This window comes from Polistes canadensis, unplaced genomic scaffold, assembly GCF_001313835.1.
Source record: "Polistes canadensis isolate GaletaPanama2010 unplaced genomic scaffold, ASM131383v1 scaffold_239, whole genome shotgun sequence".
NCBI classification, from domain to species: Eukaryota; Metazoa; Arthropoda; class Insecta; order Hymenoptera; family Vespidae; genus Polistes; species Polistes canadensis.
This window is the reverse complement of record NW_014569786.1, coordinates 126,860-139,885: the sequence shown is the minus strand read 5'-3', so window position 1 is coordinate 139,885 and position 13,026 is coordinate 126,860. Positions and strand designations below refer to the sequence as shown.

Here is a 13,026-nt window from a genome sequence, read left to right as displayed (position 1 = left end):
AAAAAAAAAAATACGCGAAATTAAAGTAAAATAACAAAAAAAGGAACCGCGTACGCGTAATTCACTGGCCAAGGAAATCTAATTGCGCGTTGTTTTAAAAAAAGAGAAGAAGAAAAAAACAAGCTTCACCAAAGGAATACGGTAAATTGTTTGTTAAATCTTAAAATAATAATAATATAATTGTTGACACGGACGCGTATAATTAATAATAGCTTTTACACAACGCGTATACCGATTAAATTATACGCCCGATAAGAATTCTAAGCGAAATAGAAAACAGAGTAATTGGGTGTTACGTTATAAAAGAGAAAGAAAACCTTTTTCATGCTCTCTCTCTCTCCCTCTCTCTCTCTCTTTTTCTTTCTCTCTCTGTATTCGGTACTCTATCTTAAACGTGTTACGTATAATGCATGTGATGCAAAATGTAATAACCTGCCATGTTTCCTGAATTAATTGCAATTTGGTCTGAATACTCGTAACGCCTTAGTAAAACTAACAATAACAACTGCCGTGGGCTGTTAGAGGAATATTGAGGCGGACAATTAAGAATCTGTGTGTGTGTTGTGTATGTGTGTTATGTGTGTATGTTGGTGAGAAAGGGGGGAAGAAAGGGAAGGGAAGGGGGATAAATTAATCTGTTAGTAATATCGTAACACCAGTTCGTTTGACTTGTCACACCTCAACCCCTTATCCCACCATCATCCCTCCCATGCATTCACTTCCAAGGAGCTAAAATAAAATATAATTCGCCAAGTGACATTTCTATTAAAATTATGCGAACTATTATATTATATTATAACATAATACTCCTTGCTCACACACAACATTTATTTCTAATCATTTTGATTTATCGTTTAAAATATAATGTTATGATACGCATATACGATTCGTCGATGTTTCATTGTTAAAAAAACGATAAAATAATAGTTCCCCCATTAGTATCTAACACGTTAGATATATATTTTATCGAATGATCTGCATTGAAATGATCAATCAAATAAAACGACAACAACTTGTTCGGTTCTTACGAATAACATTTTCGGTTTATTCGAATCTTTCTAATTTCGAGAATTTTGATTCCTTCTTTTCGTGTTCTTGTGTTTTATTTTTTTTCGTTTTTGATTTCTAGCTAAAAGAAAAGTAAAATGCAAAATTAATAATCCTAGTGTACTTGAATTTGCTTTACGAACTATGTATGAAATCTCAATGAAACGTGAACTGGAAGGAAGGAAGGAAGGAAGGAAGGAGGAGTAATAGTACTTTATTAAAACTTTTTATGATAAAATTCCTCGAATCTTCTGAAACGTATAATCTGAAATAATTAAGCATGATAATTAACTTTCCTTCTCTCTCTCTCACTCTCTTTTTTTCAAATTTGTTCAGGATTCGCATTCGCAGTAGGAAAATGATTATCATGCTATAGAAAAACGTAAAACTGGAAAGATATAATTTAATTTTAATTTCAATGTTTTTCCAAGAATGAGAAATCAACCGAGAGAAAACGGAGAGAAAGGGGAGGACAAAAATGTATCCCCTTTTGTTTGACCAGTTAAATGGTCCTTTTAAACGAAGAGAGAAATTATTATAACAACTAGTCGCGTAGTGAGTGAATGAATAAGGGAATAGTCGTAAAAGGGAAACGAACATAAGGGGGAACACAAGGGCCAATGAGAATTAATTGAAATATTTGTCTAAGGGTAAACCATCATAGCATAGTATTAATTAATTTGACCAACGTCAACGTAGAGAAAAAACACGTTTTATATTTCGATAAGTTGCTGTATATATATATATATCTCACACATACAAATACAAATACATTCGTACGTACACACACAGAAATGTTCACGCGTGTACGAGTAACGATATCTCTCTCTCTCTCTCTCTCTCTCTTTCTCTGTTTCGTACAGACATATATAACAAGCACATTATCCCTGTACTTCATTTTGAATGGGTTGGGATACATCGAGTAAGCCCGGAAAGACGATAAGAGGGTAAACTAGACACTACATATTTTAAGTGCACCCTTGACTGATAATCCGAACTCATTCGTCCTCTCACAGCAACAGTTTACCACGGTCGTGGTAAACTTAATACAATGCCCATCGTCTTAATTAGAGAATATCGTAAAGCTACGATTAATCGAAGATGATAGACCGACGAGCGAGTTCTCATTGGCCTACCTTGTATAACCCAACTTATCAAGCATTTTCACCCTTTCCACAGTAAAAGAAAAAAAATATATATATATATAAAGTACCCTCGAACAAATATATATATGTATAAAAGAAATTCATTTGCAATCAAGTACTCTGGATGGTAATTAAGAATGGTTAGATAAATATTTTTGTAATTATCGAGAGAACATTTTTATTGGACCAACGTGCATTTCCATTTAGAATAACATAAATATTACCCCAACAAATATATATATATAATATTATAAAATGATTAATATACCGAGAGTGGTGGTAATTATGACTGTCAGATAAATGTTTTATTTTGAATGATATAATTCTCGAAGATAACACCCTTCTTCCCATTAGCGAACTTTGCTCTCACGAATTAGAATCTTCACCCTGTAACCCCATTACTTCCTTTCAAAGCTCATTAAAGTCAAAGATCAGATAATGGATACTTGATGTATCTTATTGGTCTATCATGTATTCCTGTTTCCATTATAAGAAATCAAAGTATCATAAGGTGTGACGATTACAAATTTGTAAGATCAATTATTTGAATGATATTATAAATGAAAACAATATTATTGTATCTAATTGTAAGATAGAAAGATAACATCATTCGATTACCGGACTTTGGTCTAACGAATTACGCTTCTCACCATTTCCATCTATTTAACTAAAATCCCATTAAAGCTAAAGATGAGATCGGAGTGGTAGGTAGATGGGTGGGTTGGTTGGTTGGTGGGTGGGTGGTGGTACTCGAAGCAAATTGGAGAACTTACAATTGAACGGAGAAAATTGATTTCAGGTGAGGTCGAACGATTACTACGAGAGTATCGACAAAACCAAGAGCTAGTACGAAATATCGGCGCCAATTACTATCAAATCATCTATCCAGTACAGTTACGGCATCACGAGAAAATGGGGATATCCACGAGAGAAGTCGGCGTGACTAAGGTACAATTATTATCCTTATATTTCATTCCTTTTTCATTTTTTCTTTTTTTTTTTTTACATGTGCGCGTATATTTTTGACACAGCTCGTTGAAAAAAAAAAAAAAAAAAAGAAAGAAAATAATAAAAGTAAGCAAAAGAACTTTTTTAATTCCGAAAGTATCATCTTATCTTATCTTATTTTATTTGATCTTATCTTATCTTATCTTTGAGGAAAAAATACGAGAGGAAAAGTACGAATTACCAACGACGTCCCTTATATATATATATATCTTGTACCCTTTTCGTTATTTCAGTTTCCTCAAAGAGGATACGGGGAGGGAGGATATCAAAACTCTAGAGGCAGATTAAGAGTAAGTTTTCGGTGTTGTGAATTAATTATTCCTCGTAAATTACTTAAACCTATCTCTCTAAGCTATAACGTTTTGGTAAATCGTTTAAACTGTTTGCTATGTATGTTTGTTAATCTTGTATATATTACTTTTGAAACTTCAGATAGGAAGACACTTTCATCGGACGTCTCTTCTGATCAAGGCCTTTAATCATAAATTTCGCCTAGATTTAGAATTAAATACGTAAGTTGAGAATATTAAATATAATAACCAAAGAAAAACAACAACAACAAGAAAATTTATTTAAAAATTAATTAAATATAAATCACGATTAGATATGAAAAGAAACGCGTTTATATTCGCGATGAATTGAAAAAAAAAAAAAAAAAAAAAAAAAAAAACAAAAAAAAAAAGAATATTAAAACGAATCACCAAACGTCGTTAATAATTGTTGCAGGCAACTTTTAGCTCCGAATCTTATACAAAAAGATTATTTACAAGACGGTGCGGAAAGTAGTTCTAAACAGGTAAAATTATAATTGGATCCTCTATCTATGATGATAATTAAGTTATATACATACCACTAATTGGATAAAATTATGATCGATAAAATAAGATGTGTGTGTGTCTAAAAAAGAATAATAATTTTTCATTTTGTGTAACAGGAAATAGAACATTGTTATTATCACGGCACCGTGAGAGATTATCCAGGAGCTAGTGCCGCTTTTCACACGTGTAACGGTGTCAGCGGTGTCATACATTTAGGCAACGAGACTTTTGTCATTCATCCATTCTACGGCGGCGATTTGTCGGTCAGTTTCATTTCAAAATTTCGAATTTTTGTTAAATTATATTTATTAACATACTATAATATTACAAAAATTATTTTTATGGTAATAAAAATGTTATCGTAACTCGCATATATATATATATATATATATATACATATATGTGTGTGTATACATACGCGTGTGTATGTTTAGACAAGCTAACGTATTAGGTATTCACAGAAAAATGAGTATGTCATGTGAACACACACACACACACACACATACTCTCTCACTTTCTCTTCTATCCTTCTGCCCATTTGACGGAAGTGTTTGCACGATTCTCTTCTTCCTCTATAGAACCAATACACATATCTACTAGCCTATTATATACACATACTATATACGTATAAAGAGTAGTGGGCTTAGCCGACATAAACACCCACGATCCAGTTTCGTTAACACAAAACGAAGGATAGAAAAGGATTCGGTTAAACCGAACACATGAACCTAAAGGCGACTTAGCAAACGAGTAACACATTCTACGACCCTTCCCATATTCCTTGTCCCATCTATGTCCCATCTATGTCCCATCTATCTATGTATCAGTTTACCTTTATACTCTTTCCACGTGGAATAAAAAAAAAAGAAAAGAAAAGAAAACTATAGAGACACATTTTATCCAATAGATTTATCTTATTCCTTTTCTACTTTCCTTCTTTAACTTTAACAAACAACGTCTATTCATTTTTCGCAACGAATTATCTAAAAAAAAAAAAATAATAATAAAAGAAAATCAAGATAAGTAGGATGAAGTGGGTGGGGGAGGGGGGACTTTACGTGTTAATAAAGTAACTCTTTTAAGTAGACCACTTGTTATCAGTAATATTACGTTCAGTGAATCAAAAGGAACCGATAATAGTGACGGAAAACGTAATACGATTACGTGCTCGGCTTATCGTTGTACTCTCGTGAATGGTCACGCAGCTTGCGGTCGAAACTCGCGTTTGTACGAACCATAATCGTCTCTCTCTCTCTATCCCCCTTTTTCACCACCACCACCACCACCACCATCACCAGTACCACTACCAGTACCACCATTACAACCAGTATCAAACTCTACCAGAATTATCCTGCAGGTAGCAGGATTATTACAACATCTATTTTATCCAATACCATCATCCATTTGTTCATTTATTCATCCAACAGTTGAACCACCATTACCAGCTGGGTACCATCAGCATCAACATCATCAGTATAACACCAAACTTCTCCTTCTATGATTACACCCAAGAATACGTTGAACTATCATCCCTTTTCCTAAATTTATTCTTACCCTATTGGAACAAACATTTAATATTAAGGATCTGTCTTGAATATTAACTATATGTAGCCACCTCTCTTTTAGCAGAAACATCCTCACGTTATATTTGAAGCTCGAACAAAGGCGGACAAAGGGTGCGCTAATTCGGGAACCAGCGAGTGGCGTAACCGTAGGCAAAAGCATATTTTGTGGCTATCGGAAAACACTTCCGATCGGTACAAGAGAGACGTCCGTGAAACAACCAAATACATCGAAACTGCCGTCATTATCGATAAGGCTATGGTATATTCATTTTATTTTTTATAATGCACTTCCCTTAACCATCCCTTCAATTCAGATATATAATAGAAATCTTCGAATAAACAAAATTTCATTTCATTTAGTAATAGTAATAATAATAATAATTATCATGATGATGATGATGATAAATAATATTTTGTAAAATGAAAATAACATTAAATTTTGGTGGAATTTTGATATTTTCAACCCTTATATCTCTCTCTCTCTCTCTCGATGATCTTTATACAATAAAAATATAAATCAATTTATATTGTTCAATTGGTTGGTAATATTATTATTATTATTATTATTATATCATCAATACGACGCGTTTATCAAATGTGCATTATTTGTTGATTATTTAGTTTGACAAAAGAAACGGTAGCACCAGAGCCGAGGTTGTTCACGATGCCATCCAAGTTGCTAATATCGCGGATTTGGTAAGCAAAAAAAAAACAAAAAAAAAAAGAAAAAAAAAACAAAAAAGACAAATTAATAAATCAAAAAAAAAAAAAAAATAAAACTACGTTCGATTAACAATAAGAAAAAGAAAAAAAAAAGAACAATCTAACTAAATATTTTCGTATGTATCCAGCCAAGGAAAAAAAAAACGAAATACATCATCTGTTTTTTTCCCCCTTTCCTTTTCTTTTTTTTTTTTCTTTTTTTCTTTTATCTTTTATTTTTTCTTCTTCTTCTTCTTCTTCTTTTTTTTTTGTCCAAAACCTTTCAGTATTTCCGTACATTAAATACTAGAGTTTCCGTCGTATACATCGAAACCTGGCAAGGTGCTAACCAAGCGAAAATCACTAAAGATATGGATATCGGTGAAGCTATGGTACAGTTTAGCGAATATATGTTTCGGAAGGTATACAATGTTGCTCAGGACACCACCCAATTGCTTACGTGAGTGTGACAAGATAATCTTAAAAGAAAAAAAAAGAGAGAAAAAAAATAATATTACAAAGCTATAAATAACGAAATATAAAAATAGGTATCGATATTTGTCGAATTTGCATTTCGTTCGTTTGTTTAACAGGGGTGAGACTTTCAGAGGTGGAGAATCAGGAATGGCAGCACCACAAACGGTGTGCACTCAAAAATCATTAGGAATCAGCGTTGATTTAAATACATACGAACCCCATCTTTTAGCTGGTACGATGGCTCACATGATTGGTCATAACATTGGAATGGCGCACGACGATGGACGTGAGTTTTTGTTTAAACGATTTCTTTCTTTAACAAAATTTTGCTTTATTTTCCCCTGCGATAAAATCTACCAATCCCATTTGAAGCCCCTCACCTCCCAACCAGTCGGATTTATCGAATACCGAAGCCAAAATAACAATGAACACAAATCTTATTCTCCTTTGTAATTTAATTGTTAGTTATTTAAATAAGTTAAATGTCAGAGATCGATAGATATATCTCGAGTTAATAAGAGCATTTGCAGGAAGCGAATGCAGCTGCCACGATTGGCACGGATGTATCATGGCGCAATCCATCGTCGGATTGCAAAACGTTCAGCCCTACAAGTTTTCCGAATGTAGTAAATCAGATTATACAAAAGCTTTAAGAAGCGGCCACGGCCTTTGCCTTTTTAATAAACCAAACGAGGTAAGCGTGTCAAGTGGAACCAACCCACCACTACTTCGATCTCTCGATGATCTTAACACTTTTTTTTCTCTTTTTTCTTTTTTATTGTCTCTTTTTTTATCTATCTATCTACCTATCTATATATATGTATATATGTGTTACAATGAAAGATCGAAATTGTAGAACTTTAAGATTCACATGATAGCTTGTTAACACATACCAAATATAATATTCTATAATATATATTTGAGTTAACTCTCATACATTAATATTTCGAACTATACAACACATACAATAAGAGAAACCCATGTTAATCTTAAACACATTCACAAATTTCAATCGTTCACGATTAACATATATACCTAATTCTAATTATCTAAGTTTCTGTCTCATTAATACTATCCATTTTGAACAAACGTTTTCTTCGTGAATTCACAGTTAGAAATCAGGAGAACATGCGGAAACAGGGTAATAGACGAAGGGGAACAATGCGATTGCGGATCGCACGAGGAATGTCATGAACTCGATCCTTGCTGCGATCCGATCACCTGTAAACTCACTAGTGAGGCCCAATGTGCTTCCGGACCTTGTTGTAACAACTGCAAGGTATATAACGATTATCTATCCTAATACTACCATAATGTTTCTATTTAGGTTTATCAAGCCGTAACTAACATTCTTACTACACCAATACGGAAACACGGGAATGTTCCACACACACACACACACATATATATATATACATACAGCATGCATATACATATATATCTTACAAGACCACTTATCCGATTTTGTTTGTGTGTATGTGTTTGGGGGTATACGATAGTAGAGATTAACTCAGAAATTCAAGCCGAAATTCGAGCTCTTCCTAACGATTAAAGTGATTGTCTATCGTGCGTTAGAAAAGGTCATTCTTCCCTTCGACGATGCTTTCCCAACCTGAAGGAAATTACCTTCGTTGTTTGTTAATCGATCTTCAGACATTCAATGAACTTTAGCCGGAAATAATCAGGGAAAATGAACATTTAACAATATACCTTTTACCTATAAACTACAATCAATACCCGTTAACTATCGCATTATTTTTAACGATATTAGAAATCATTAGAAACCTTTTATCGATTAGTAGTATACTTAACGTATGTTATATAGATGCAATCATCGAAAAGGAATATATTCAATTCTAATTTCTATCTGTTTTTGTGTTATTAGAAAATTGAACAAGTTCTAAAGTTTGATCACTCGCCTATGTGTCGTGGATATAATATTATTTCTAATACTATTATAGTCATTAAAATTTATACCGATTAATATACTTAACATAAACACGTACAGGATGTTATATCATTCTCAGAAAATCGTTTATGTTAATAATTTGTTTCCTGCAATGATACGAAATAATAAAGAATTAAATATTCTTATTATTATCCCCTAAAAAACTTAGACACCAATTAAAATAATTAACGCGAATATAATAAATATGCAATTTATTTCTTTACAATGATTTTCTCAAAAGAAATAAACCATAACCGTGTTATCCTCAGTGTTACGTGTAACATGTCAAGACCATGCAAAGTTTGGTCAGTTATAGTAATATAGATATACTACTAGATATACGTCATCGACATCCCTAGGTAGAGAATCAACAGCTTTTAACGTCCCACCATCACCACCCTTCGTCCTAACCACCCTTCCATCCGAACCTTCCTAGTTGACTATAACCTGACAACGCGTACCAACACACACACACACCCATAGGAAGGACTAAGAGTACATTGTAGATGTAGAATATGGAACATAGTAGTGCGACAGGGGTACAACACCAACGTACATATGTGTTAAGAGGCAACTGCTATAGTACACTGTGACCCTTCATTTACTCGGTCAGTAGGTCTCTCTCTCTCTCTCTCTCTCTCTCTCTTATGTGTTACATTTTAGCGAGGTAACTGAGGTCGTCAATGTAGATGATCATCTACCGATCTCTTCCTCGAGACCTTACGAGTGACCCTGTTCCCGGTGAACACCACCAGCAGGACAACCTTTATCGTCGAATGGTGATCGACCATCATCATCATCATTACGGATTTATCGAACGTTGTCGTTAAATCACTGGCCTGGATTCGAAGCTTACTTCGAAAAAAAAAGAAAAAGAAAAAAAAAGAAGTAGAAAAAAAAGTATTCTAGCAAAATGCTTGAAAATGAAATCGATTGTCGTATCCTCTATCTCTCTCTCATACACACAGACACACACATTCTCCTCTTTCTCTTTTTTTTTTTTTTTTTTTTAAAAAAATTTATTCTCGTTTCATTGGTCTCTCTTATTCTAATTCATTCTCCTTTTTTTTTTTTTTTTTTTTTTTTTTCTAAAAACGTTCGACCTCTTACTCGATCAATTTTTTAATACTCTCTTCGTAAGGGGTTACTTAATAATTGTTAAAGAGACTTTTTTCAAATTAGAACACTTTTCCCCGTAAATAAAAGATGTTCGTGACTTTTTTTTATTTCTTTTGGTCCTCGTTGATACAAAAGTTATATATATATATATATATAAATATACTTTTTCTTCTTTCATTGTTTTGCTACCAATCAATCAATTAACTTAACGAAGTTACGTGCGCGAGGAATCGTTTGCCGTGAATCAACGAACGAGTGCGATCTTCCGGAAATTTGTGACGGAAATACAGGCCAATGTCCACCGGATGTTTATAAGAAAAACGGAAGCCCGTGCTCGGATAATACGGATTACTGCTTCAACGGCATCTGTCCGGCTTTGAATCTCCAATGCAAGCAGGTTTGGGGTTACAGCAGTATCGCATCGGACAAGCAATGCTTCGAACAATTCAATTCTAAGGGTTCCATCAACGGGCATTGCGGCACCGACGCTTCCGGTCATTTCGTCAAATGCGAATCGGAGTGAGTATCCGGTTATCTATAGGTGCTGGGTGATGATGCTGATGCTGATGCTGTTGGTTTTCCTTGGAAAATCGAAACAAAAACGTAGCACGATAAAAAGATTTGTAAAAAACAAAATATTTCTGCACGTTCGCCCTAATTCTCAAAGTTTCCCGGGCCCAGATTTTTTCGCATTACGTTAAACACCCTTGGAAACACCCCCGTTTGCCCCATCGTTTGCGGGTCATTCGATTTTTCAACGAATTCTTTATACAACCCCTATTTTTTAACTTTTTCGAAGTGAGTTAGGATTTAATTGATTTGTCTAGGAACATTCGTTGCGGATCCCTTCAATGCCAAGATGGGTATAAACAACCGATTATCGAAGGAATGGATGAACTTTTTACCATTACCAAGATAACGATGAAGGGTCAGGAACACCAGTGCAAGTAAGTAATATCTTCCTAAAATAGATAAATTGACGTGATATCGTGTGGATTCGATTAATAAGATTTTTTTTTTCTTTCTTAACTCAGAGTGACCACTGGAAAAGTGGAAGGTTCCGACATGCCAAGTTGGGGATTGGTTCGTGACGGCACGTCTTGCGGTGATAATCTGGTGAGATATAGGATTTTCTTATATCACATTATTGGAAACCATTCACCCTTTTCCCCCCTCCCCCCTCATTCTTGTATAAGAAGTAATCTAATCGATCTACCTAACGAAACGTTCTGAAAGCTTCCCAGGCAAACCGTTTTGTCTCTTGGGAAGTTTGGAAAACGGGAGGAGAAGTAACAGAAGTTAGGGACTGGACGGAGGATAAAAGGGGGCTGGAATGAAGGGTCCGATTAATTGAACGATACCGTAAATCGATTTATGCAAAATGTTTGAACTTGACGATGAACGAGCTGATGATAACGGGGCTCGTGCTAACAAAACCGTGTTTGTCTTCAATTTGAAACATTTTTCTCTGCAATAAAAATAGAAAAAAAGTGTCGTGCAAGGGATGGGGATAAGGGATAGATGGTGGGGTGTGTCTATTATTAAAGCTTACCTTTAAGAAAAATAATTCTTCTTTCATCGAACGCGCGTATCTTTCGTTAAAGTTTACTATTGAGATGATTGATTGCATAATCGATTTGAAATATTATATAAACTTGTTGAATTCAAACGAAAAGATAATTAATATTGACGATATCGTTTTTGATTTATGGTTATAGATCTGTGTAAATCAAACCTGTATGAGCCTTTTCCTTCACTTAAGTCAAGACAAATGTCCCAGTAATCACAATAACAACGAATGCTCAGGAAATGGCGTAAGTTATTATTCTTTCATTTAATTACAAAATGTGATTTATTTATAATTTTGATACGACAAAAATTGATAAAAACGATCAACGAAGTTTATCTTCGTTTTTCTTTTTATAAATTACTTCTGTAGAAAATATTAGTTTGTTATTTTTGTGATTTGTAGGTATGCACAAATACCAATAAGTGCTATTGTAACCCTGGCTGGAGTGGAACGGACTGTTCCATACAGCAAGACATTCCAACTTTAGGACCAGCAACAATTCCAGCTACCGAACCATCGGATGTAGGTAGCTCAACTCCTAATATGGGGAAGAAAGAGACCCCCTACGGTAAGAGATATTTTTGATAAATAATTTCATCCATCCTAAACCAACACCATCATCACAACCTCCCCTCCTATTATACCTAACTAATTAAAAAACTTTTTAACTCCATTGTCAATCTAAAACCGAAATTATTTTGCGTAAGCCGTATCGGCACGATGCACATTCGACGAGAGAACTTTATTTTTATCTTATTTTTTTTTTCTTTTCTTTGTTTTATTATTTAAATCTTAGAAAAATATTTAATGTTTTTGAACTTTTTTTTCAAAGTATAATAATAGGGAGACAAGTTGAATTGTGAATGAATTAAAATAAAATAAAGTTTGATCGTTGAATGTCTCGATGCTTTGATATCCCACAGTTGAAAGGTTTATTTATTAAATAAACTATTGAAATATTAAGAATATGGAAATGTGTAATATATAAATGATTATACTATTATTCAATTAAATTCACATTACTATATGTATTTACGATCAGTACAATATTTTTCACTAAACAAAATACAAATCTCAAATGTTTTATATCATTTCATATTCTTATTATATTATCGTATAAGTATAATATTATTTAATAGTGAAATCGAGGTACGATAGGCAACGTTTAACGGCAACTTATTATTTTCTTTTCAAAATTTAAGAGAAATAACATCGTTTAAATGTTATAATTTTGTTTTAATTATTAATATAATTTAATTGAGACAGATATCAAACTTTGAAAAAATTTAAAACAGAATGAAAAAATAATTCGTTATCATTCATTTTCTATCTGAAAAGAAATTTAATGTAACGAATAGAAAAAATATCTATAGAACTCGGTTAAAGAAAGAAAAGAAATAGTTTAATACAGACAGCGTCGAATAATAATATTCAAATAGTTCACAAGAAAAATCTTTCCTAGAGGAAAATTTGTCATAAAAATCATCTCATTCTTTTTCTCTTACGAATGGTACGACGTGGTTTTTTTTTTTTTTTTTTAACAAAATGATAAAACTACATTCAATCAAATATATCCGATTACTGCTAGGAGCCCTTCTTCTTCTTCTTCTTCTTCGTCTCCAGCAGC

The 13,026-nt window shown here is 33.4% G+C and overlaps 1 protein-coding gene across 14 annotated transcripts in view; it reads left to right on the top strand.

Annotated features, from left to right (window-relative positions):
- The window catches only part of LOC106790433 (disintegrin and metalloproteinase domain-containing protein 11), a 74,983-nt gene that overhangs the window by 41,296 nt on the left and 20,661 nt on the right, over positions 1–13,026 (top strand). For 12 of the 14 annotated variants that reach the window (XM_014755308.1, XM_014755318.1, XM_014755315.1 and 9 more), the window contains 16 exons: positions 2,992–3,140; positions 3,434–3,490; positions 3,633–3,712; positions 3,927–3,996; positions 4,135–4,281; positions 5,645–5,842; positions 6,205–6,279; positions 6,573–6,745; positions 6,879–7,048; positions 7,293–7,456; positions 7,874–8,041; positions 10,044–10,348; positions 10,657–10,776; positions 10,864–10,945; positions 11,548–11,643; positions 11,802–11,967. In XM_014755308.1, coding sequence (XP_014610794.1) covers positions 2,992–3,140; positions 3,434–3,490; positions 3,633–3,712; positions 3,927–3,996; positions 4,135–4,281; positions 5,645–5,842; positions 6,205–6,279; positions 6,573–6,745; positions 6,879–7,048; positions 7,293–7,456; positions 7,874–8,041; positions 10,044–10,348; positions 10,657–10,776; positions 10,864–10,945; positions 11,548–11,643; positions 11,802–11,967 — 2,220 coding nt within the window. The remainder of the gene's footprint in view (positions 1–2,991; positions 3,141–3,433; positions 3,491–3,632; positions 3,713–3,926; positions 3,997–4,134; positions 4,282–5,644; positions 5,843–6,204; positions 6,280–6,572; positions 6,746–6,878; positions 7,049–7,292; positions 7,457–7,873; positions 8,042–10,043; positions 10,349–10,656; positions 10,777–10,863; positions 10,946–11,547; positions 11,644–11,801; positions 11,968–13,026) is intronic. The other 2 variants (XM_014755309.1, XM_014755321.1) reach the window with 1 other exon arrangement.